We start from the raw sequence: 23824 nt of genomic DNA, 5'->3' as shown, positions 1-23824 counted from the left end.
ATTTGGAAGGGAAGTGAAGCCGTAACTGTTTGTGTTCAGGTGGTTCCGTGGGAGAGGCCAGCAAGGTCATCTAGGCCAGGCCAGGTCAAGCTGCACCGTGATGCTGTGCACATTTGATATGCAAAAAAGATTAATCGATTTTCCATCGAGGTATTAGGATTCAGATTGTTCGAGGTGAAATGTCATCCAAAGCGGATCTGGTTTTCAAAGACGGGGGAAAGGAGCATTGGATTTCGAACTGAGACATTTCATGCTGTGTTGCTGCTGAATGGTGGCTGAGAGGTACAGAAATGTGTAAAGGAGAGGAAGAACAGCTACCATATCCCGAACAAATTCATTATGTCACAGTCTCCTTCCATTTTAAGCTATTTCACTCTTTGCTGGGGTATTAAGAATCTAATGTGATTTTTTATGAGTTTCCAAAAGCCTATTCACATCCAAACCCATATCTCTTTTTAGTTAAATAGCAGCTAAATGGAGTTACAAAGAGCACTGAGAATTTTACTGACATATGGTTGTAGGCTGATGGTCTTTTTGACCAGGATTATAGGTTTTAGATTGCATTTATGCCTTAGCTGGCAGCAGTAGAAGAGCTGGAGGGCTTTTAATCTATTGTCGCATGCATTTTTGTGTGTAGAGCAAAATCACCAAGTCCTAACAAAGCTTTTTCCTTGGAGCCTGTGCTGGAGGACACTCAGTGCCCCAGGAGAGAAGCAGGTCTTCATCTATTATCACATGCACTGTTTTTTGGGGTTGCAGTGATACAGTCCCTGAGCTTCGCTCCTCACGGATGCGATGTGGGGACACTGCAGAAGGCTGGTCGCTAAAAATAGTGTTTCTCTATGCTATATGGTTCTCTTCCCCTTTCCCTGAGATCCTCTCAAGAGGATGAGGCACACATTAAAATGTCAACAAGAAGGGATCTATTTCACTTCCTAAATGAAGCCAGTTTTGTGAGGAGTGGACCAGTGATGGTGTCACAGAAGGCAATGTGGTTTGTTTCCATCTGGTCAGGCTTCCGTGAAAAATGAGTATGACATCTCTGACTGGAGAAGGATGGGAATATGTTACTGTGACAAGTAAAGAGCTTGTTGTCCTGTGAGTATAACAGACATGGAAATATAGCAACCTTGGATAAGCAAGACAGAGGTTGTAGAATTCTGTTTTCTTTCTGCTTTTAAACAAGTTTGCAGTATAAAAGTAAGGAATCTAAAGGCATATAGCCAAGTGCATGATAAAAAAAGAAAAGAAAAAAATGAATTAACAAGAATATTTGGGTTGAACCTAAATCATTAAGTGAACTAGAAACAGCTGTGGGAATAAGTCTGACTGCAGAGCTGCCATGCTGTAAAGATGAAGTTGCTGAAAAAGACATGGTTTTGTTGTTACAGTTTTTAAAAAATCATGCACCCTGGAAAAGCAAAGCATAGTGACAAGCAGCAGAAAAAGACACGCCTCAAGCTGATTTTCCCTCACAATCCGAAGAAAAAAGACAGTAGACCCTGGACATTTGAGCTGAACTTAAAAATATTTGGATCTGGGCTGAAAAGTTTTACAAGGATACAGGCTACATTAAAAGCAAGGTGAAGTATCTTGGAGGTTTGGAGCTACATTTCTGCAAACAAGGTTGAGGATTTGGTAAGAATTGGTGGTTTTATCAGTGCAGAGGAGCACATGTACACTCTGATCCATCATTTCATACCCTAAGGGAATCATCTGACTCATTCTGCAGCGGACAAACATACAGTCAGAATCATAAACAACCAACCTCAATGACAAAAAGTATAAGGAGTTATGAAACAGATGGGAAGGCCTCCACTGAGGTCGGATGTCAACATCATAGTCAGTCTGTGATTACATAAGTACACATGAAACACTGAAACAGTTCTCTAAGATGCTTGACACAACTTAACTGACAACCAAATTCTGCAGAAAACTAAATATGTTTTTTTAACAAAACACTACAAATGATGGTGTCCAGCGAACAACATACGGCCTCGCTTTGGAAGCATTACTTGGTTATAGCCGGCCATGCTAATATATGTGTGTAGAGGCAGAAACATGCACAAATAGAAAATGAATTGGATTCTTTTATATTTCAATTTGAGTTGCCTAACTTAAACTATTGTAAAAAAAATAAAATAAAATAAAAAATCTAATTTGCATCTCATATTTTGAATGTGAATTTGTCACATTGAAAATGAATTCCAATCAACTTGAATTTCTTGAGTAATTCAAGTTGAGAAACTTAAATTTGAAATCTGAGATTCAAACTTAGATTTTGATTACAAGTATTAAGGTTGACCAATTCCAAATCAAGTATAAATGATTCAGATTCAGCTTCTCGTTGCACAAATTCATGCCTAAAGAAAACCCCCGCCTGGAGAGTATTCCTGTCACTACAGCTCCATGTACACACTACCATCAAATGCCACATTTATTCCAGACATGAAACTCAAAAATTTCCAACCTTCAGGCCTAAACAATCCAAGCTGGAGCTCAAAATGTGGAATTCAGGCTGCTGTTATACACAGCTACTTCACTGAGAGCCCAAAGTAACTGAAAATGAATGAAAATAGTCCATGAATGACACGTTTAAGGTGATATAATCACTTATAATGCCTAAAAGCACAGTGTGATGGCTGCACTTACAGCCATCCCAACCATGAATATTGGTAAACTCAGTACCAGCTTTAGGTTGAAACACATATTGTACATACAAAAACACATAAACAACAACACACTCACAATTTAGTCTTTTAGAAGTACTTATGTTCTGTTTGCAGTGAACATATTTAATTTCTGTATGTTGAGCATTGTTTTAACTTGTACTAATCTTTGTTCTACCTGTTTTGGGATATCTGGTCTTCAGTAGCCGTGGATATCTGGATGGCTTTTGGCAAAAGATGTCGAAGTGGAGCAGCAGGCTTTTATACCAGAGCTGCTAATCAGACCACACCAACTGCTGCCACTTCAAAGGGGGGGCAGGTTTATTTGATTCCAATATTACTTTATTCATTTGATTCGTGTTGTACAATTAGGTATGTTTTGTGTTTATCTGTTACTATTCTTTTGATAAAGTAGCTCAATTGTACTATTTTATGCTCCATGTTGTTATTTTAGGTTTAGGTGTTGCAGGTTTCCCCTATTGTTCGTAACCGGTGTGATCAGCCAGTATGTGCATCCTCTGTAGTTCAGCGGCTTTCAGGTCTGTTAAGAGTTTGTTTGTTTGATGCAAATGGTTTACTGTGTTCATTTAGCTTCTTTTATGGGCCTAAATTTGGTGTTTTTGGTTTGTGCAGCTTCATTTTGAAATTTTTTGGCTGAAAATTTAAACCCCTTTGAGTCCTCATGCTTTGCAGCTCGGTCCTTCAGTCAAAGTAAGTAATGAACTAATTACATAAATAGAATAACATCAGAATCTTTTGTAAATGTTGGAAGCCTGTTGCAATGGAGAGCTATTATGGAGCACTATTACTCAGTGCTGTTGTAAATATTCTGTCTGCCATAAGAAGACCTTCTTGCTGTCAGCCATGTTGTTTGTTTACATTTGGTGTAGTTTAACAAAGACATTTTAGGCTGATCTACAGTATTAAGCAGTTCTTAAATGGGCTCTGAAGTGAGTTTAAAAGACATATTGGCATTTTTTAAGCCTAACACATTAAGCACCGTGCTCTTGGGTTAACTAGATCCTGTTTCCAGGGCAACACCCCTTTACACAGCTGTAAAGTTTCTTTACCAACAAAGAAACTGTCCCGCTAAAGAGGCTGTTAAATTAAAACCTGATGATTTCATTTGAAAAAAAGTCTTATTTTACCCAGAACCAATAGCAAGTTATTCCTACTAAAAATAGTCAACATCGACTGGTCGAGCACCCAGACCAGGCCGAACCCTCACTGCAGCAGGCTGGTTTCTGATTCCAGTCCAGGTCCACTGGTGCTTGTCATCCTCACTCTTCTCACCTCCCGTCTTGTCTTCCTTCTGCTGTCCTTATAGTAAAGACAAAAAAGCTTAAAAAATATTATTTTAAGAAAAGACTGTCATCTAAGCCATAGTCAGAGTTTATTTTGTGAAATGAGCTTCTGAAGACTCAATCTGAAGCCACAGATGCTGCAAGAAACTGGAAATTCTTATCACCTGACCTGCCAATTTTAGCATAAAGGGAAGTCTAAGAAAGCTATTAGTTGGAGTTTGAAATTTTCAGCTTAGAAATTTCTACCTAGCTTGAACGGAACAAAGCTTGAAATTTCTCTCGTACCTAACTATGGTTGCCAAACAGTTGAAAAAGAGGAATTCCAAATGTCACAAAAAGGTCCACTGTGATTACATAGAATTCTAACCCATTTATTGACTTTTTTTGCACACTTACAATCAAGGATTAGATCAATATCCATTGTCATTATATACTCTACCTACACAACATCATCTATCCAACACATAATGACAACATTAGACAAAAAGTTTCACAATGGCAAACAGATCTAGGCAGTGCTTTCCTCGTCAGTCTCAGTCATGATGCATCATTTTTACCCATCACACGAAACGGTGAGTCAAAACTTTGTTTGATATTGCATAAGTATGCTAAGGGTGAAATGACATGCAGTGCCGTTATCGAAGCGTACTATAAGTATACGTGTTATCAGTGAAGTATAGTGATAATTCTTTGCTATCTCACAGTACCTTCTGGGTACATCCGTTTAAAAAACAGCTATTGTGGGCAATTGCACGTACAGTATGTGATTGGTCGATGAACTGAAATGATGTTGCCCCTGAGGTTGCTATGTTGTTGTTAGTTATGTTGTAGCCTTTTCCCGTGTCTCGAGTTCTCTGAGGCGAGAACGGGGGGAGTGTGACGTAAGCCCCGACAGGAGTAACCTGATTTACACATGTGCATATGACACACAACACTGTGCATACACTTTACAAGTCAATGACTCACACTGCCTTTTACTGTGTGTGCTTCACTAGTCATCCTGGCAGAAAAGTGGCCATACTTATTTTCTATATTCTAGTACAGTGTGTGTCTTAGGGTGCAGTGTATTGCCTATGCAGTTTAATACTCTTCCTTGGTGGTGGCTTGATACTGCAGTACCGTCTGTCTCTCGTCCTTTTGTGTCTCTTCTTCTTCGTATTTAGAGACGGTACTTTCTCAGAAGCTCCGATTGCCACATGTACTTCCTCTCTGGAAAGTGATCGGGAATCCTAATGCGCCGGAAGTCCTGGATGCATTTCTCCAGCTCCTGCTCTGGAGTCATCTTCTCCTTGTTCCCTTTCCTCTTTGCGGCCTCTCGGTCCCGGACGCCGAAGGTTCTCACGCGGAGCATGTCAGTTTTGCGGCGCATCTCTGCCTGCTGCAGCATGTGAACCGGTCCTTTGGGCATGGGCCGGTCCAGCGTCTGGATCTTGGACTGTCGGCTCACGGGGCCACAGATCACCGTCCCATGAGGGGAGCTGGCCTCCGAGTGGGTCTCGGAGCAGGAAGTGGAGAGGTCGTTGAAGGAAGTGCCGCTCTCTCCCTCGCGCTCACTTTTGTGGCTCTTGCAGCAGCAGTCGCAGTGAGAGGACGACCACCGAGAAGGCCCACCTACAAGAAAAACAACCCACAAATGCAAATGTCAATTGTTTTGACCGCATGGAGTAAATTCTCTGTCGCAGCAAGGCCCGCCTCCATGCAGAAAACCTCTAATGTCCCAGCTAGTTTTATAGAGACAGATTCCAGCGCTAATCAAAAGAAGCAGTTGTAGTGATGAAGCAAATGCTGACAAATGCCTATACAGCAGTTTCAATGTCATGCAGATATCTTCAAATGAATATCACATGGGTGTGTGCGGGTATTTAGTGGGGTAAAGCATGTAAGAACATGCAAGTTATTGGGTCTGACATTTAATTGGTGAATTTCAAAGAGCTGGTGGGCTGTGCGCATTGCTTCCTCTGATAAGGAGAACCCCAGAGCTCAGTGCAGCTCAGTACAGCTCCCTGAAAGACCTTTCCCATTTCCCAAGGCAAAGCTTGTCTCGGCACCAAAGCAATCTGGTTTGCCGTCGCAGTTTCTTATTAGAACCGTAACCTGGCTGCCAAGAAGGTGGTGTATTATTTTTGTGCTTTTAGATCACTCAGTCAAATAAATTGGGGGATCTGATTTATACCTTTGGGTATATAAAAAGCAGATAAAGATGGAACATCCTGGTTTGGCGAGGGAGTTGGGGTAGTGGATAGTGGAGTGAATTCCTCCAGAACCTTTCCCGATCTCCTGTCATGAAGTTGAGATGAGCAGGTTTTAGTAGTCTTTGTCTTTCCTCTTGTACCGTCTCCTTGTCTCATCTCACTTCCTCCTACACAGCTAATTATGGACTGGAGATACTGTACAGTGCTGCCCGCTGGCTTGTGAAGCGATCGAGTAAAGACACTAAACGCTGTCTTTCATTTCCAAAAATAACTGAACTGCGGTCCCATTTAGATCTGCTAATAGGTAGAAATGTGCAGCATTGAGAGCTGCTGTGTGTAAACAACAGTGCATGAGAAATAAACTCATGGTCACAGACTCTACAAACCTCTTAATGGCTTTTCTCCACTGTGATGATTTAGACTCAATAGCAGTGATATCTCAGAGGGAGCAATAATTTGCCCATTGCCTCCTTCCAGTGCATGCACCAATTTAAACTGAGCAGAGTTCAAGGGGGATTTTAACCTCTCTGCGCAGACTGTAATAATGACCTTATCTCTGGTGCGATGATTGCATTGAGCTGATAGTGAGAGAGTCGCTAACAGCTTTTTAATGGCTAATCCATGAGTAAAGAGGCCAATCAGCACACCAATTTCCCCCCGCAGAAAATGAATCTCGCTGAATCCCGCAGACGAGCAGCACCAACGAAATGGATGCAGGCGCTTTAGCGAGGAGGATCAAGAGGAGGAGGCTGAGCATTGTTTCTAAATGGATGGATGCTGTAGTCCAGAGGGGCAACCGTTTTAGGAAACCGGCCAACACCCAATAATAGCAACATAAAAATTTCAGGCCATGTAGGAGAATGAACTGCATTAAAGCCATTGACAGGCTGAAAAGCACCTGGGCTTTCACGGTGTTTGCTACAGCAGTCCATCTTAATGGAGCACGGAAGTTGCCATGTAGGATATAAATGGTATAAATGTGTCAAGGCTCGCTGTCGCCTTCAGGACAGAGACAGGAAGCGACTAAGAGCCTTGTCAGGAAACACAGTCATTCTCAGGCACATTTAAACAAGTGAGTGGGCATGATACACTTTGGTATCTTTTCAGGGAAGCCATTGATTGCAATGTGTTTTTCTCAGATCTATACAGCCTGTCTAAGAGATCATATTCCAACCACATTAAAAGACTAGAGCCGGTCCTCAGACTGGACTCGGGCTGTGTCTGCACTTCTCATAAATAACACAAAGAGAGGGAGTCGAGTTCTGCACAGAGGCATGCCAGCGTGCCACACAGGGCATCCTCCAACTCCTCTCCACCTCTAATGAAAGCTGGGGTGTTTGTCCTCATGCCTGGGAGAATTCGGCTTTATGGAGATTCAGCTGCCTGCATTTTAGATAAAAATAACAAGTTTTGAAGGTTGTAAATGGCAGGAAAGTAGGACATGATTTGGATCGAAGGCAGAGTTCTCTGATAGACTCGGATTCAAAATGTCAGTGGGTTTCTTGCCAGACATTAGCGGCTGTTTTATTTTAATTATTATTATTTTTTAATATCTGTGCTCCCAAACTGACTCATCAAAGGTGTCTGATGCTTTAACGGAGATTCGGTCCTGTAATCTGAGAGAGGCTCTGCACAGTTGAGAGGCAAAGAAATAAATAGAGCAACAAGAAAGACTCATCACTCGGCAATTTCATGTTATTGCTGCACATAACCAGGAGGCCATAACACAGTTTATTTCAAAGTCAGACTTGAATGACCCAAAGCTGTCTCCTTCACAAATCTGAGTCTCAGCAGGGCAAGTGAACTGTGCCCTCAATCTGAACGAATAAAAATACGTTTTGAAGACAAAAGCAGCATTTTCACATTCAAGCAGCCTGACTCAGAGCAAAAACACTTAACTTGTGAATTCCTGAAAACAAACATGTCTGCTCTGTTCACTTTCATTACTGTCTGCTGTTTGCCCAAACACAGCAAAACCCTGCGAGACTGAGCTGTATGAATTATGTTGAAGTGCTTCAGCTGCTGCATGGCTCTGCTACAACAACATTTTCCGGGCAAGAATATGGTTTGGTGGAAAAGAGCTTTATGCATGGAGAGCAATTTGGTTTAGCAGGTTCAATATGCTCCAAGTCAGCCGGTGAAGCTCATATGTGTGCAGACACACTCTTACATTCTCCAGCTCCCGTATCCGGTTACACTAATATTTTTTTTATTCTCTCACTGCCTCAGGAGGACTGTAGTTTACATGCATGTTAGCTCCCAAATTAGGCCAGTGTGTCCTTGCAGCAGCAAAAAAAGGCTTGTCTTGCAAAGGCAGTGACCGTCCTTACAGAGCGAGGCAAATCCATTTCACCAATCTAGTCTTATTTGCTGCAAAAGTATCACTTCAGCAGTTTGTGTCCGGCCACAGCCAAGCTCCGCCAGGTATAATAGTGTCTCTAATATCTGCATACATTTGAATTTGCCAATATTAATTACCTCCAGCCGGCCGGCCTCCTCTCCAGAAAATCAGCAGCAGTGATTAGAAGGAGCTGGTGACAAATAAGTCAGGGTAGCTCATGGACTCCCAACAAGCGTTACATGACCTAATTCAAGGACACAGAGCATGTCTTATGGACTGCACTGCCCCACATTATCTGCTCTCCACAAGGAAAGTGACAGCTCCACTGGCTGATTGTTAATGACAAGCGGGTGTCGCGTCCTCCAGAGTCAGAGGGTGGCTGTCTGCTGAGTGTCTCCCTGACAGGGAGATGAACAAGCAACGCAGGCACATTGAAACGTCTATATCAGCCTCTCCCTGTGGGCCCGTCCCCTGACCCAGAGCCACACCCTTCCTCTGATGAGGCAGCGTGAGGATGTCCCAAGTATTGCAGAGATCTTGTCATCGCCTAAATGATGCCTCGAGAGACCTGAGGAAAGAAAAGTGGCAACTCTGGTCCCTCGCCCTGTCAGGTTGGTTTTGCTCAAAAAGTGACGGCTAGAAAAGTGCGTGTAATCCAGAGCATCAGATCCTCTTTGAATTCTCACAGACAAACTTCATCAATTCACCTACAGAACAGTAATTTACAAAGGTCTCATCCTGCATGCCAACACAGGGGATCCCCCCTCAGAACACACTCAGCCCTGCCCATAATGTGAAGAGTTTCACATTCAAGTAGGTATTAAATGTCTCTGGAGGGATCATTAAGGTGTCAGATGGAAGGAGAGCTGTTCTACCTGTTTTCCAGCAGCTTCACTGTCTAGAATCAGGGGCAGAAATAATTGGCGGAGTTTAAAAGACGGCTGAACAGTTTCATCAACTAGGACCTATGTTTATCTTTTTCTTTTATTGTTTTGTTTTATTTTTTAAGGAACATACAAGGATTTAATTGTTTTAGTTTCTATTTTTTTTAACCTGCAGGCTCTATTTTTTCAATAAAGTTGTTTTTGTTTTTAAAAAAAAACATTATCATTTGTGAGCTGCAGTCATGCAGATTTTGGAAAATGAAACCCCAGAACTTAATAAGCAGACAGTGTGAGACATGTAGTGTGAGTTAGTAACTACAGAAAATGATAAACGTAGCTAATAACTAAGCTTGTAGTCAACTCTGATGAAAGAAAGGCGGCTAAAATGTTAATTGTAGCATTTTAAGTAACTTCCTCAAAGTTAATCTTTTTTCTGTAGTGAATTTAAGTGAAGCCAATGGCCTGGAAATATTTTTTTTATATACGTATATAATTAGTCATAATTTGGACATTTTCCCAGTATCTTTCACAGAGTAAATCACTTTAAAAAAATTCTGTTGTTCTATGTATGTTTTTTGACATGATAGACATAGTCAGAATTTTTCTTCTTTTTCTAAAATTTATTGACATTTTCAGTCATGAATTCTGATCTTATATCTATAATTTTTAGGTAATAAGTCATAATTGTGATTTTTTTTTTCCATTATTTTGACTTTTTGTTCTAATCTGAACATAGGTCATATCTTGACTTTATTTTTTAGAATTTGTACATAATAAGTCACACTTTGACATTTTTCTTTAAAATCTGTCATAATTTCGACTATTCATCACATAGCTTTTAGTTAATGTTTGATAACTTTGACTATTTATCTAAAAATCTTTGACTTTTGAATCTCACACTCACACTTTTAAAAGGAACATATAGTAGGATTTAATTATATTTTGTTTTGATATATTTTATGACATATGATTCTGTTTAAATATAGTTGCTTCAGATGGATAATTGATCAAATTCCATTTTCAGTTGTATGTTTTTGTCAAAAATTCATCATAATTTGTAAGTCCTGCATATTGCTGGAAAATTAAACCCTGAAATTTAAAAAGCAGGCTCACATGTAGGATGAGATAGTAATTATTAGTCTTAACCATTAACTAAACATGCAACCAACTACAAAAAGAGATGACAAATGTTGAATATGACATCTATTTTAAGAAACATTCTGAAAGTTAGTCTTTTTTCTGTCATGAAATAAAATGAAACCAATGGCTGCCTGGAAATCAATACAAAAGCTTGTAGTAGTAACATTTTGAGAACATGTAGCAGTGGCCGGGTCATGCTGCTTTCAAAAAAATATATGATTGCTTTCAAAAACTACATTTTTCCTTTTGCATTAGCAGCTTTTCAATAAACTCAAATTCACTCCCAAGGTGGAGCAGATTGTCTACTTGAACTGATTTAGTGCACAAGTTTCTGCGGCCGTTGGAACGAGGGGGAAAAAATGGCTCAAGCACATACACTTCGCCTTACTTCTGACCATTTTTCTGCCCAGGTGATCTTTAAAGCCTGTATGAGTTATTCATGGGAACACCATTCATCTCTTGTAGGCATTGCCAATCCATCCAGACTCCAACCAGGCTCTGTGGGAGCTCAGGGACGGCCCAATCTCTGCCTCCATTACACCCAAGCAATTGATTACTTTCCCCCGTCTCTCCCTGCCGCTTTGTGGCCATTGTTCAGGAGCCATTATAGCCACACATCATCTCATTTCCAGCCCAAATGAAGACTGCACAGTCATATTAACAGAGCACACCTGGCAACTATAATCATTCTCCATCTTTACTGTACACGTCTCCCATTTTGACTTGACACCGGCTCATTCAGAGTGGGAAAAGGTGAAAGTGTTTCTGATGTCGGCAGCTCCAGCGTTCGATGGTAATTTGCTCTGCCGCTGTGATGTGGAAGCAGGAAAGTCGAAGTGGGTTATGATTTTGTTCCAAGATGACAGCCAGTTTTCATCTATGAATTGAGTTGAAGTTGTACCATATGATTCATAGTTTCAAGCCGTCTTTAAATTAGTTTGCAAATCATCTCACAGTGGATGGCTAGAGACGAGGAAATATTTTGGGATCACAGATTGCTTTTTAATTAGCCGACACTCTCCTCTTTCCCCAGAGATAATTGGTAATAAGGAGCCGGGTACCAAACACCGGCTGGGAGGTTAGAGTCCTTAATCACTACAGCAATGATGTTGTCACTGCTCATCAGAAAACCAAACAACCTGCATTTCTGCGGGTCAAATCATTCACTTAAAAATGCTGTCTGTGCTTGTTTTACATTAAAACTTTGTGATATTACAATTAAAATGGGCTCATTAGAGTAAAGATTTTCACACATCAAGTCAAAATTCTCCATCTGTACAGTGTAGAATTTAGCTATTATCACACATTTAGGTTCATATTTTAAAGAACAATTTTGACACAGGAAGTCATAATTCTAAATTCTGTTATCTAATCATTTCTACTCTCTATTCAACCATTTTGACCTTTTTCTTAGAATTTTGTCATAGAAAATGATATTGTTTTTACATGGGAAGTTGAATTTTTTTTCAGCATTTTTTTGACATACTCCGCTGCAATAATGTAATCTTTTGTCTTCTGATTTTGACATAATGAGCTATAATTTAGACTTTTTAAAGTTTTTTTTTTTACTTTTTTCTTAAATTGTTGTCATTGTCAGTCATAAATTTGACTTTATTTCTGACAGTTTTAGATAGTAAGTCATAATTGTGTTATTAGTCTAATAATTTCCACTTAGTAAATCAGAATTTTGACTTTTTATACTAATCTCAACATGGTAGGTCATATTTTGGCCTTATTTCTTACTATTTTTACATAGTAAGTCATCATTTTGATATTTTTCCTTTTATTTTTACTAGTAAGTCTTATTTATCGACCATTTCATATTATTGACATTTTATCTAATACGCTGGACTTTAGAATCTCACACTAACAATTGGACTTCCAATTTCAAATGTTTTGCTTTTTATCCCAATAATTTTAGCAGTGCTGCCTCAACAGTTAGGGCTACTGTTTAGAAGGTTGGTTGTTCAAATTCCAGCACTGTCTCCTGATGTTCTGGATTTTCCTTCTTTTTTTCCAGTAATGTCTTATCAATATTTTATATAATGCAAGACAAAAAGCAGAAACATGTATTTTAGAAAAACAAAAACCTAAATAGACTGGGATCAGCATTGAACAAGGTGATCCAGAGAACATAGAGCTGCCCATCAGTCCACATCAAACCTTCCCCATGTTTCATACAGCAGCGAGCTACAGGCCCTAAACTGGACCGACTGAACTAATCTCAGTCCTGTTTCCTCTAATATGTGCTTGTTGTCTGTACTGATGTATTTCTCTCTTATTCAGTTGTTTACTCAAGAGGTGAACAAGTCGCACTTGATTAAATGTGAATAATTCATCATGGCCATTAAAGCTCTTGTTCATGATGAATGCTCGGACACTGTGGCCTTCTGAGGGGAATGACCTTTTTCTGCAACTATCATTTGTTTTCGTCTGCAGAGGAACCAACAGCAAATCTTCTACTGAGAGTACAGTGTGTTAACATGATGCTAACGCAGATGAATCCATGAAGGAAACATGATCAATCTCTGCTGTGGGCATTTTGGAAACAGGAGACGCTGACAGTCAAGGGAGGTGTAGAAAATAACGGAGAGCAACGTGGATGATGCTCAAGGAACTGACAGGCTGGGAGGAAGTCTCCGAGTTTGTGTACTGCAGTGGATTGCTCTTTTTGCACTCTCAACAAATGCAGCCTCCCTCCTGCCATTATCCGTATGAGCCTGTGGTTGGATGGGGATTGGGAAAAAAAACACAGTGCAATGTTTCCCTGAAAGCAACAAACAACCGTAAAGCACATCTGTTTCATGTCCCCCCCCTCCAAAGCTGCACTTGTCTACATGCATCCTTAGTTCAGGACTACCTGCCCAAGGCCAGCCATTGTCCCACATTCAGAGTCAGGTTACAGTATTAGTTTTGAAAGTGGATGTGGGCCGCTGTGCTGCTGTGAAGCAAAGGCCTCTCACGCCTATCTACCTTTGATGTGTCTATCCATCATCCTGACTAGGCCTCTGTCTGCTTATGCTTGCGATGTATGTGTGTTTTCCTTTCACCCTCACCTTGTCTGCTCTGTGTCTAATGAAAACCCAGTCTCTCCCTCTGCTTCCATGTCTTTCCACCCAAAAATTTTTTTTTCTCTCACTCGCTCTCTCTCCTCTCCGCTGCCTCGGACTCAATGAACTTTCCTGTCTGATCCTCACTTTAATCTATTTTTGCGCCGGCTCCCTCTCGCTTCTTTCTGCCTCAGTTCTTTCTCCCCATGGCCAGGTCTCATGCAACTTTTACTCCCTCATCCCTCCTGCTCAGACGCTCTCTCCTCCATCTGCTTGCCTCCCCTTTTCCTTCTCTTCCCTTCAGCTTGCTTCCTTAAACTCCCCCTTCTCTCTTTTCCTCTCCTCTCTGTGCTCTTCTTAGTCACTCTGCAGCCTCTTCCCTTTCATGCTGCAGTTTCTTCCTCGAGTCTCTTCCCGCCTTCCCATCCTCCTCCTCATGCTGTCCCATGACTTAGTCCTGGGGCAGTGTCTGTTAATGGGGAAGGGGGTGAACACCTACACCATATGCTCTGCTCCAGAACCTTGAGTGACACTGGAATGTGTAGCTGGATGTTATTTCAGGTCAAGGCAGACCCCTCTGTAATAATTAGCCTGCATTAGCACTATTGGTGAATCATTAGCAAACCATATGTCAAGTCCTCCTCAGTCCAGCCTCCTGCACCTCCAACCTTGACCCACCAACTGCGTTTTCTTCCGCTCCTCTAAAGGGAGCCATTTAGAATAATGAACAAAGTGCTTTTTAATTGGCCATATGGCCCAGCTCCTCCCTCTGTAAAGGAATGAGCCGTATTTGCAGCTAATTAAGTCATTTTCTGACGAACCAACTTTTGTCTCCGAGTAAGAAGCAAAGCTGATTACAGACAGCACAGCAGCAGCATTCATGTGTGTTTTTTCTTCTTTTTGCTGCCCACTGGTGCTATATTATTCATAACCCAGCGGCTGGCAGAATCTGAGCACTAAGCCGTGTTTACGCATGACGCATGTGTACTTGAAGCGTAGCAGCATTGTGACTCAACTCCCCTGAGGCCCGTAGGCAAGTTTGCCTCTTATCTGGGACCCAAAGCACAAGTTTGGAGTCAGCCACTGCAAGGGATGCAAAGATTTAGGAAGGATAATGCTGCAACCCGACCATGCCTCCTGGTGGTTTCAGCAAACATACGCTGTTTTTACGCATCATTTGTATATTTATGGTAGCAAATTAGATGTTTTTTTTCTTTTTTCTTTTTCTTTTTTTTTTTTTTGGGGGGGGGGTATGAACTTTTGTCGTTTAATAAAACAAGAAGTTGTGATGGACATTGTACTATTTGGTATCACTGATATGATGAGCCCCTAAGGTAAAAAGGAGGGGCACTTGGTTCTTTTTTCTCTTTTTCGTTAGTTTTTTAGTTTAAATTTGTTGCTGTTTGTGTTTTATTTAGCTATTGCTTGCATTATTGTTACTCCTGGAGCTCATGAAGCTTCCAGTTCATCTCACATCACTTCTAAGAAAGCAGAGTAGGAACAAATCTTCACTCACGGTAGAAGATGTACTGTGCGTAATTGGACCAGACCCTGTCATCCGCGTAATGACCGATGGAGGACGCAGTCAGGGACGAGTTGCAGGCTACAATGTGAAAGCCGCTCTCTGACAGCATGTCAAAAGCTCTCTCCAGGTGCCTGAACTTGAGGTAAAACCTGCAAGTGTACCGGTCCGATGGTCTGTCCATGTCCCTGTTCTCATTCAGGGCGTCTCCAAAAACCTCCTTCGCCAAACTAATTCTGCTGCTGATGAAGATTCTAGGTAACTTTTTGGCCTTGGAATCAGTTTGACTTTCTCTGCCTCTCGCGGCGCAAACGCCTTTGAAAGCGACCGTGATGTAGCCGTAACCCCTGTCAAAGGAGTGAGAGGGATAAAACCTCTGGTCGCTGCCTTGAGATACGTCGTCGAAATCACTGTAGTACAAGTCGTCTGGGAAGAGTTTTGACTCCTCGGAGGACAAAAGTTTGGCCAAATCTGGCAGCTGGAAGTATTCCGCCTCTCTTTTCAACCTTCCCCTCTCGGGAAAGTGATCAGGGAGGACAACTTGCTTGTCTCTAAGGTAATCCAATACATACCGAAACAGAAAGCCATCTCTGTCAATAAAATAGCGTCCTCTGAAGTCCCGGGACAAGTCATTCGAAGACCCCTTCTTGTTAGAGAACAGCTTCCCAAGTAAGGAATTTGGGAAGCTTGTCAAGGTGGCAAGACGAGTGTAATACACCTGCCCACCCACGTTTAGCTCAAGAACATCCGATGGAGGGTTTTGTACTGAGCCTTGTTCTTTTGCAGGTTGCGTTTTGCAGTTTTCGCTCAATGCCATCGTTTTTATTTTTTCTTCAGATCTTGGATGAAATCCGAGTCTCGATCACGGAGCGCAAAGAAGTTCAGGGTGTGGGGTGTAGCTGCATGGTGCTGATGCACTCAGACCCAAAGCACAGGCTTGATTCAAGCTGCAGTCCTCCCATCCAGTGTCTCATGACAAAACAAATCCCAAGGTGCGTCTACAGTATATCCTTTAACCCCATGCGTAAATGTGCCTGGCCACGGTGCATCCTTTTTTGCACGGAATCGATTATCATAACCAGCATTATGTTACACACATCACTGCGATGGGTCGTCAGTGGGACTTCAAAGAAATAAAATCCTCACTTCACTTTGAAATCCCGTCCACCATTAAACAAAGTAAAAGCATTTCTACACAAGTTTTCTGTGGGAAGATTCACCCCGTTGCGCCCGGCTCCTAGTTCAGCCACAGAAGTCCGAGATAAACTAAAAAATGTGCCAGCATCTCATCATCCCGCTACTGAGCGTCGCTCCCGACTGCTGGGATGCTGAAACATGCTCCGAGGCGGCTCTCAGAGAGGAGGATGGAAGCGGTCCTCCTGTGCGCATCCATCTCTCCAAACTGCTGAGTGCGGAAACGGCTGGATCGGCAGAAGGTTTGAGATAATGTTGCTCCAAGCTGTGCAAGAGAGAGAGAGAGAGAGAGAAGAAAAATCGTCCCGTGAAGTAGGCTAATGTCTTACATCATCTTAAAGGAAAATGACAATTTCAGCCGATCGACATAAAGAGGACTGATGGGGTTGGGGAGGAGGAGGGTGCATCTGTGCAGTTTTTCATGAAATTCTGATCCGGCCACGGGCGATGTGCAGCTGGCGATGAGGATTCAGGTCTAATGCAGTTTTAACATCCCAGCGTGGCGGATTTTAATCCCTTCTTCTGAGTCTTCACTGAGGCTTTCGCATTTACATTTAACGCTTTTAGCTGACGCGCTTATCCCGAGAGACTGGTGATGGGTTAGGTGCCAGTGTCTTGCTGTAAAAACTCATCGACTGTGACAACTAGAGCGGGAGAGCTGGTGGTCTGAGATCCCACTCTTAACTCCCGTATTTCTATCCAACATCACACTGAAAAAGAAATCAATAAACTAAACAAACAACAAAAAAATAGCACTCTTGCATGTGAGCCTTCTGGCACCGGTGTCACTTCTTTCACACAGAACAATCTGACTGGACCTGAAAACTGATCTGTTCATCATCGATTTGACAGACTGGATTCTTGTTTCAGCACCGCGGACAGATCTCGGCTCAAATCACTGCTGCTCAGTGCTCCATCCACTCTGATGTAGAGCTATATCACTAAACAATGCATTTGTTAATAACTCCTATTTGTTCTGTGCTAATTGAATGTAATGCAGCAAAATGAGTGCAATTTTATGGCGGAAAAACTCACGGATCGTCATCACTGAGTCATTTTATTCTGGATTATAGTGGCAGAGGGGGCAGGGCTTTGGGACTTGTGTATTATTGCTCAGGGCTGCACTGTGAATTTGTCACAGAGTCATCAGTATAGACTACAGCAAAGTAGTGTAGGGCGGAAAATCCAGTTTGGATGAAGTGAGATGGCTGAAATTTAAGGACTGACAGTGCATGTCATCATCTGTATGTGCAGCTTTATGTAGGTCACAAGCTATAGGTGACCAACAGGGGATGACTGTGGGCTCCAAATCAAATCAAGCGTTGAAATGTTCATGGTCTGCTGAATCTGAGAGGCTGCTTTATACTCATAGACCGTGTTTGTTTGGCATGTGCAGAAGTATCAGGTCCCCTCTGCATGGATACCACCTGTCCGTGTTTCAGACTGTTTTGTTTGCTTTTCAGCTTGTTTGTGTGTGTTTTTTGAAGCCGTGCTGTAATAAATCAGAAGCTTTTATTGCTGCAGTGCTGAGAGAAGGCGTTGATGATGGGAGAGCACCCTTGACTCGTGGTTTTGAAGAGGCAGCGGTCACGCTTTACCCTGTTAATTCAGAGTATATTGTGCTGGAGAGGGGTTGCTAAGCAGCCGCAGGGGACTGAGTGGGATTCAAACAGTGGGGATTTAGAGCTACAGTGAGCATACTGATCTCTTTTTCTGTGATGTGAGGCTTTTGCTGCTTACGTTGTAAATGATATAATGTTTTGTGGATTGTGTGACCTTAACATTGACACCTTCGTGGAGAAAGTGTAACACCGTGACACGTAGTTTGCATGGCTGTTGTTTTTACCTCACAGATGAATGTGTGGCGTTGGAATTGAACAGCAGTAAGACTTGGAGCTTATTCTCTGGAAGTTATTTGTTTTGCATTGACTCTCTGTAAACTTATTTCTTATTCATGTCACTCATCCTCCCATTAGAGTCAATTTCCCTGCGTCCTGTCTTCACTTTATTTCCTGTTCATGCACAACTCCCAGGTTAGATTCTATCATTTGGAAGGGGTTGAATTTCATGCAACTTCAGCATGAATAATGTAAGACAATATAGCTCCCAGCTGAGCGTGAAGTAAGAAATGTATGTGTAACATTAAATTGTCGACTGCGGCTTTTGCTGCCTCTTGCATTATAATCCACAGTGTGACTTTGGTAAAGATATTAAAATATTCTGAGGCAGGTCAGCGTACACTACATGAACAAACTATGAATCTTTTAAACAGGAAATGGCTTTGAATTAATTTTGAAATCTCAACCAACTGACAAGAAGTTCTGGCCTACACTGCTCTTGTGGTGTGGAAGTCTGTAACTGAATGTAATTTACCGTTGAGCAGCCTTGAAAGTGAAAAATAATACCAGTCCAAACCTCCCTGCAGTTATTTTCCCTATACACATACAGCCTGCCTTCCCCTGTTTCCTCTTCTCCCACTCACTTTTCATCCACTCATGTTTCCAGATAAAAGAGGCACAAGTGCGAACTGCCATGTTTTGTGAGACAAAATGTATTTTGCAGTGGTCTGCTGAAAAAGTGAGATTGCTGTAGTTTTTCATGTAAATTAAGTCACTTCTACATTGTTGTCCTTGAACAAAGACCTTTTTTTCTCCACTTTTAACTACTTTTAAGAATAAGCTTTTAGGCTACTTCTCTTCCTGTTTTTAAGGTGAAAGCCACCCGTTAATTGCAGCCTTTCTGTTAATAATTTTCCAGTTTTAATTCATTGTTTATTGATGGAGGTCTTTTTGTGACATTGGCATTGAACATGATCTTGAGTGCACCAAGCAGACAAACAGTTGTATCTCAAAATATTGGTTATTGATTCATAGGATTAAAAGATTTTTTTTATTGTCATATGCAGCAATAATTATGTTTTGTGTGCTCACTGTGTCCCTGGTACTGTCATTAACCTACTTACAGAACCATTTTAAGTGTAACTGATCAGCATTGAAATCTCAAACACTTTGCCCAATCTAATGTCAGATATAACTTATTTTAGGTCATGGATTAGCAGTTTACACAAGTTTAGAATGATTTACGTTAAATACCAGGAGGAAGCTTGGGTTCTACAAGAACATTCATTGTAAACTGATATTGCAGTGAGTTGCAATGCATGTTATTGCATGTTGTTTACACCAACACACCAATCAAGTCTGGTGTTGCATCATGCCTGAGTCTGCATAAGAATAAGCACTGTGACTTCAAATGTTCTTGCAGCCACGTTTACTCCTAAAAATGACCAGAAACAGAATAATATGTATAATAAAATATCTGTATGCTAACCCCATTATCCCTTTCTTTACTGCAACATCACAATAATGACGTTTTGTCCCTGGCAATGCTTCAGAGCTTATAATTTTATGTAAAGGGATCTTTATTTGCTGATCTATATTCTAATAGAAGCTAAAAGCCAAATTAGTTTCCACTGTCCAGCCTACGGATTATAATAATATTGTGACTTCTTAAAGGTAAATCTACAGAACTATTCCCACAACTCAATCAAATGCATGGTTGCAAGATACAACAAAGAATATTTACCATGAAAAAGCATTTGCAGACATTGTTTTGATGGGCTGACTTGACAGTGATGTTAGGAAGGGCATCAGCTTCATTTCTTTTTATACACACGTGGACAAAATTGTTGGTACCCCTCAGTTAAAGAAGGAAAAACCCACAATTCTCACTGAAATCACTTGAAACTCACAAAAGTAACAATAAATAAAAATTTATTGAAAATTAAATAATCAAAAACAGCCATTACTTTTGAATTGTTGATTAACATAATTATTTAAAAAAACAAACTAATGAAACAGGCCTGGACAAAAATGATGGTACCTCTATAAAAGATTGAAAACTATTTGACCAGAGTGACATGATTAACTCAGGTGTGTCATTTAATTGACATCACAGGTGTTTCCAAACTCATAATCAGTCAGTCTGCCTATTTAAAGGGAGACAAGTAGTCACCCTGCTGTTTGGTGAAAAGGTGTGTACCACACTGAACATGGACAACAGAAAGCGAAGGAGAGAATTGTCCCAGGACATCCGAAAAAAAATTATAGACAAACATCTTAAAGGTAAAGGCTATAAGACCATCTCTAAACAGCTTGAAGTTCCTGTGACAACAGTGGCTCATATTATTCAGAAGTTCAAGACCCACGGGACAGTAGCCAACCTCCCTGGACGTGGCCGCAAGAGGAAAATTGATGACAAATTGAAGAGACGGATCGTTCGAATTGTATCCAAAGAGCCCAGAGCAACCTCCAAAGAAATTAAAGGTGAAGGCTGCTTTGCTGCATCTGGCACAGGGTGTCTTGAAAGTGTGCAAGGTACGATGAAATCTGAAGACTATCAAGGCATTCTGGAGAGAAATGTGCTGCCTAGTGTCAGAAAGCTTGGTCTCAGTCGCAGGTCATGGGTCTTCCAACAGGACAACGATCCAAAACACACAGCCAAAAACACCCAAGAATGGCTGAGAGAAAAGCGTTGGACTATTCTAAAGTGGCCTTCTATGAGCCCAGATCTGAATCCCATTGAACATATGTGGAAGGAGCTGAAACATGCCATTTGGAGAAGACACCCATCAAACCTGAGACAACTGGAGCTGTTTGCTCATGAGGAGTGGGCCAAAATACCTGTTGACAGCTGCAGAACGCTCATTGACAAATACAGAAATCGTTTAATTGCAGTGATTGCCTCAAAAGGTTGTGCAACAAAATATTAAGTTATGGGTACCATCATTTTTGTCCAGCCCTATTTCATTAGTTTGTTTTTTTAAATAATTATGTTAATCAACAAAAGTGATGGCTGATTTTGATTATTTAATTTTCAATAAATTTTTATTTATTGTTACTTTTGTGAGTTTCAAGTGATTTCAGTGAGAATTGTGGGTTTTTCCTTCTTTAACTGAGGGGTACCAACAATTTTGTCCACGTGTGTATGTAATTTAAACCAACATTTCTTTGTTAGTTGATTTAAAACAAATTCTATCATTCTATCTTTACATGCCTGGATAATCTCAAACACTTAACACGGATAATAAATGCTACCTTTGATTGGAAAGGAAAAGCTAATTTTGTGGTTGACATAATTTCATTAGATGTCATCATTACTTGAGACTTTTTTGGCTTGTTTTTTTTTCACCAATATATTATTTTTAGATTGCACTGTCTATTCATCATTTCTCCCCCCGTCCTCTGCCGCTGATGTCAGTTTGTCTAATGTCCTTTAACAGCTGCAAGACAGCAGAACGACACTCTGCATGAACAATGTAAGAGGAGACAGATGCTGACACAACGTTTGTCCATTGCTATAAAGAACCTGTTCCCTGGATTGCGACACTTCTGCCATAGTTAGATAGCACATTAAAGATTACGAAGAAAAAGTAAACATACAAGTTATTTTGTTGCCATCTTTGCTATGTAGTTTATATCATTTCATTTTTACTGGGAGTTTTTTGGCCTTGAGGTTTAAGTGAGAGTTGTTTTTTGTTTTTTTGTTTTTTTTGTTTGTTTTTTAAATTTGAGACTGCATAAAAAATATCAGAAACAATGTTGTTACTAGTCACTGTGAAAAGCAGTCCACTTACCATATAAAAAATAATTTCTTTTTAAGCAAGAAAAACAATGACATCATGTAAACACACTGGTATTTAAAGAGTTAAAATCCTGATAAGGAATTAATGTCTAGTAGTTAAGATTGTGACTGATGTATGGAAGAAAATACTGAAAAACTATAATAATACATAACATTTTTATGGAATGTTTTCTGAACAAGGACATGTTCATCCTTAAGATCATAAATGTGAGTGTTGCTTATTTTTATTTGTTTATTTATTTATTTATTTTAATGTTGCACAAAAATAATACTGCATGACAATCAACGTGGTTGCTAATTATTACTAGAAAAGCACTCAGAGAGTGCAGACCTCCGCCAAGGATAGAGAGGAAAACAGGACCCATGCAGTAAAGGATCATGAGCTGGAATCAAACCTGCGTCTCTGACACAGTTGTGTTTACGAATCACCTTCTTCACCAGTTGAGCTATCTGGACACCTTACTCCAATTTGTTGGACGATATACTAACCTAAGATGTGTTTGTCATATTTTGGACCACATCCTAAAACATACTTTAGCACTGAGCGGCGACTTAAGGCAGGAATGACGAAGGATCTTACAGTTAGCACACCATACTTTATTGTCTCTACCACAATAAGCACTTCAGAACTCACAACGTACCGGCTCGCAGGCCAACGTGACTCCTCCCGTAACCTCTCTGAGCTACGGTACACATGAAAACAACAAACACACAAACGAACTCAGAACACAGAACTGAACTAACTAAATGCAACCAGTAATTAAAGAACGTCTGGAACAAACAAACAACCCTGTAAAACAATTCCCAAAGAACACATAATTCCCCCATGATGCCTAGCTGCCCCCCTACCCGGAACACAGTCACAGCAGCCCCCGCGGCTGCTACAATACTAATAAAAAATTCAAAATGATCCAGGATCCTTTCCGGATTGCCACCAAATTTAAATCAGCTCTTCCTCTTACCATAGTCTACATCCCCTGAAAATTTCATGTGAATCTGCCCAGCTGTTTTTGAGTTATCTTGCTAACAGACAGACGGACGGACGGACGGACGGACGGACGGACAGACGGACGGACAGACAGACGGACACACAAACGCCGGGTGTCACATAACCTCCTTGGCGGAGGTAAATATAAGATCACCAAAAAACTAACAAAAAATGTACCACTTATTTGATGTAAATAATTATTTTTTTTAGTTTTTTGTGTATTTTGTTGCTAATTACCTAATTGCTAATTACCCTTGATAGTGGTATTTTAAAAATCCACATGTAAGAATGAAAATGCTTAATTTTGTAAATATTTTCTTTTTGACATCATTGACATCATGTAATAAAACAGTTAAAGAGGTTAAATTCTCAAAATTATTTATTTTTTTCTGGTTATGATCAGGACTGTTGTTGGGTCAATGATGTACCTCAGTGAAAGTGAAAATAGTAATAAAATGGAAGACTATCTGGGAATTGTTTTTATCATAAACATTTCTGTCCTTAAGATCCCAAATGTGTGTGTGCGTGTGTGTGTGTTGCTGTTGTTGTTGTTGTTGTTGTGACAACAGTACATGGTGCAAAAAATAATAATGCATTTTAGTCAATGCAGTTGCTAATCACTGACATTGATTGAGGTGCATTACTCATTGTTTCATTATTATTATTATTATTATTATTAATAATAATAATAATAATAATAGCAAAACATTTTCCACTTTGTCTGTGTAAAATAATATTTATATTTATCATTGATAATAATGCATCTGAATCAATGCAGTTTCTAATCACAGACATTGATTAAAATGCATTATTCATCATTGTATTATTATTATTATTATTATTATTATTAGTAGTAGTAGTAGTAGTAGTATAAATAATAATAATAACAATAAAACTTAT

General features: G+C 40.4%; 1 protein-coding gene across 1 annotated transcript; it reads right to left on the bottom strand.

Annotated features, from left to right (window-relative positions):
* Positions 1–4328: 4328 nt before the first annotated feature.
* On the bottom strand, positions 4329–17358 carry LOC110966911 (BTB/POZ domain-containing protein KCTD16-like). The gene is made up of 2 exons (XM_022216412.2): positions 15097–17358; positions 4329–5584 (listed from the first exon to the last, which is right to left on the bottom strand). The coding sequence occupies exons 1-2, from the start codon at positions 15917–15919 to the stop codon at positions 5133–5135; spliced, it is 1275 nt and encodes a 424-aa protein (XP_022072104.1). The 5' UTR covers positions 15920–17358; the 3' UTR covers positions 4329–5132.
* Positions 17359–23824: the final 6466 nt, after the last annotated feature.

The sequence above is a fragment of the Acanthochromis polyacanthus genome, chromosome 10 (assembly GCF_021347895.1).
Source record: "Acanthochromis polyacanthus isolate Apoly-LR-REF ecotype Palm Island chromosome 10, KAUST_Apoly_ChrSc, whole genome shotgun sequence".
Lineage (NCBI taxonomy): Eukaryota > Metazoa > Chordata > Actinopteri > Pomacentridae > Acanthochromis > Acanthochromis polyacanthus.
The sequence above is the reverse complement of the archived record's forward strand: the minus strand, read 5'-3'. Positions and strand labels throughout refer to the sequence as shown.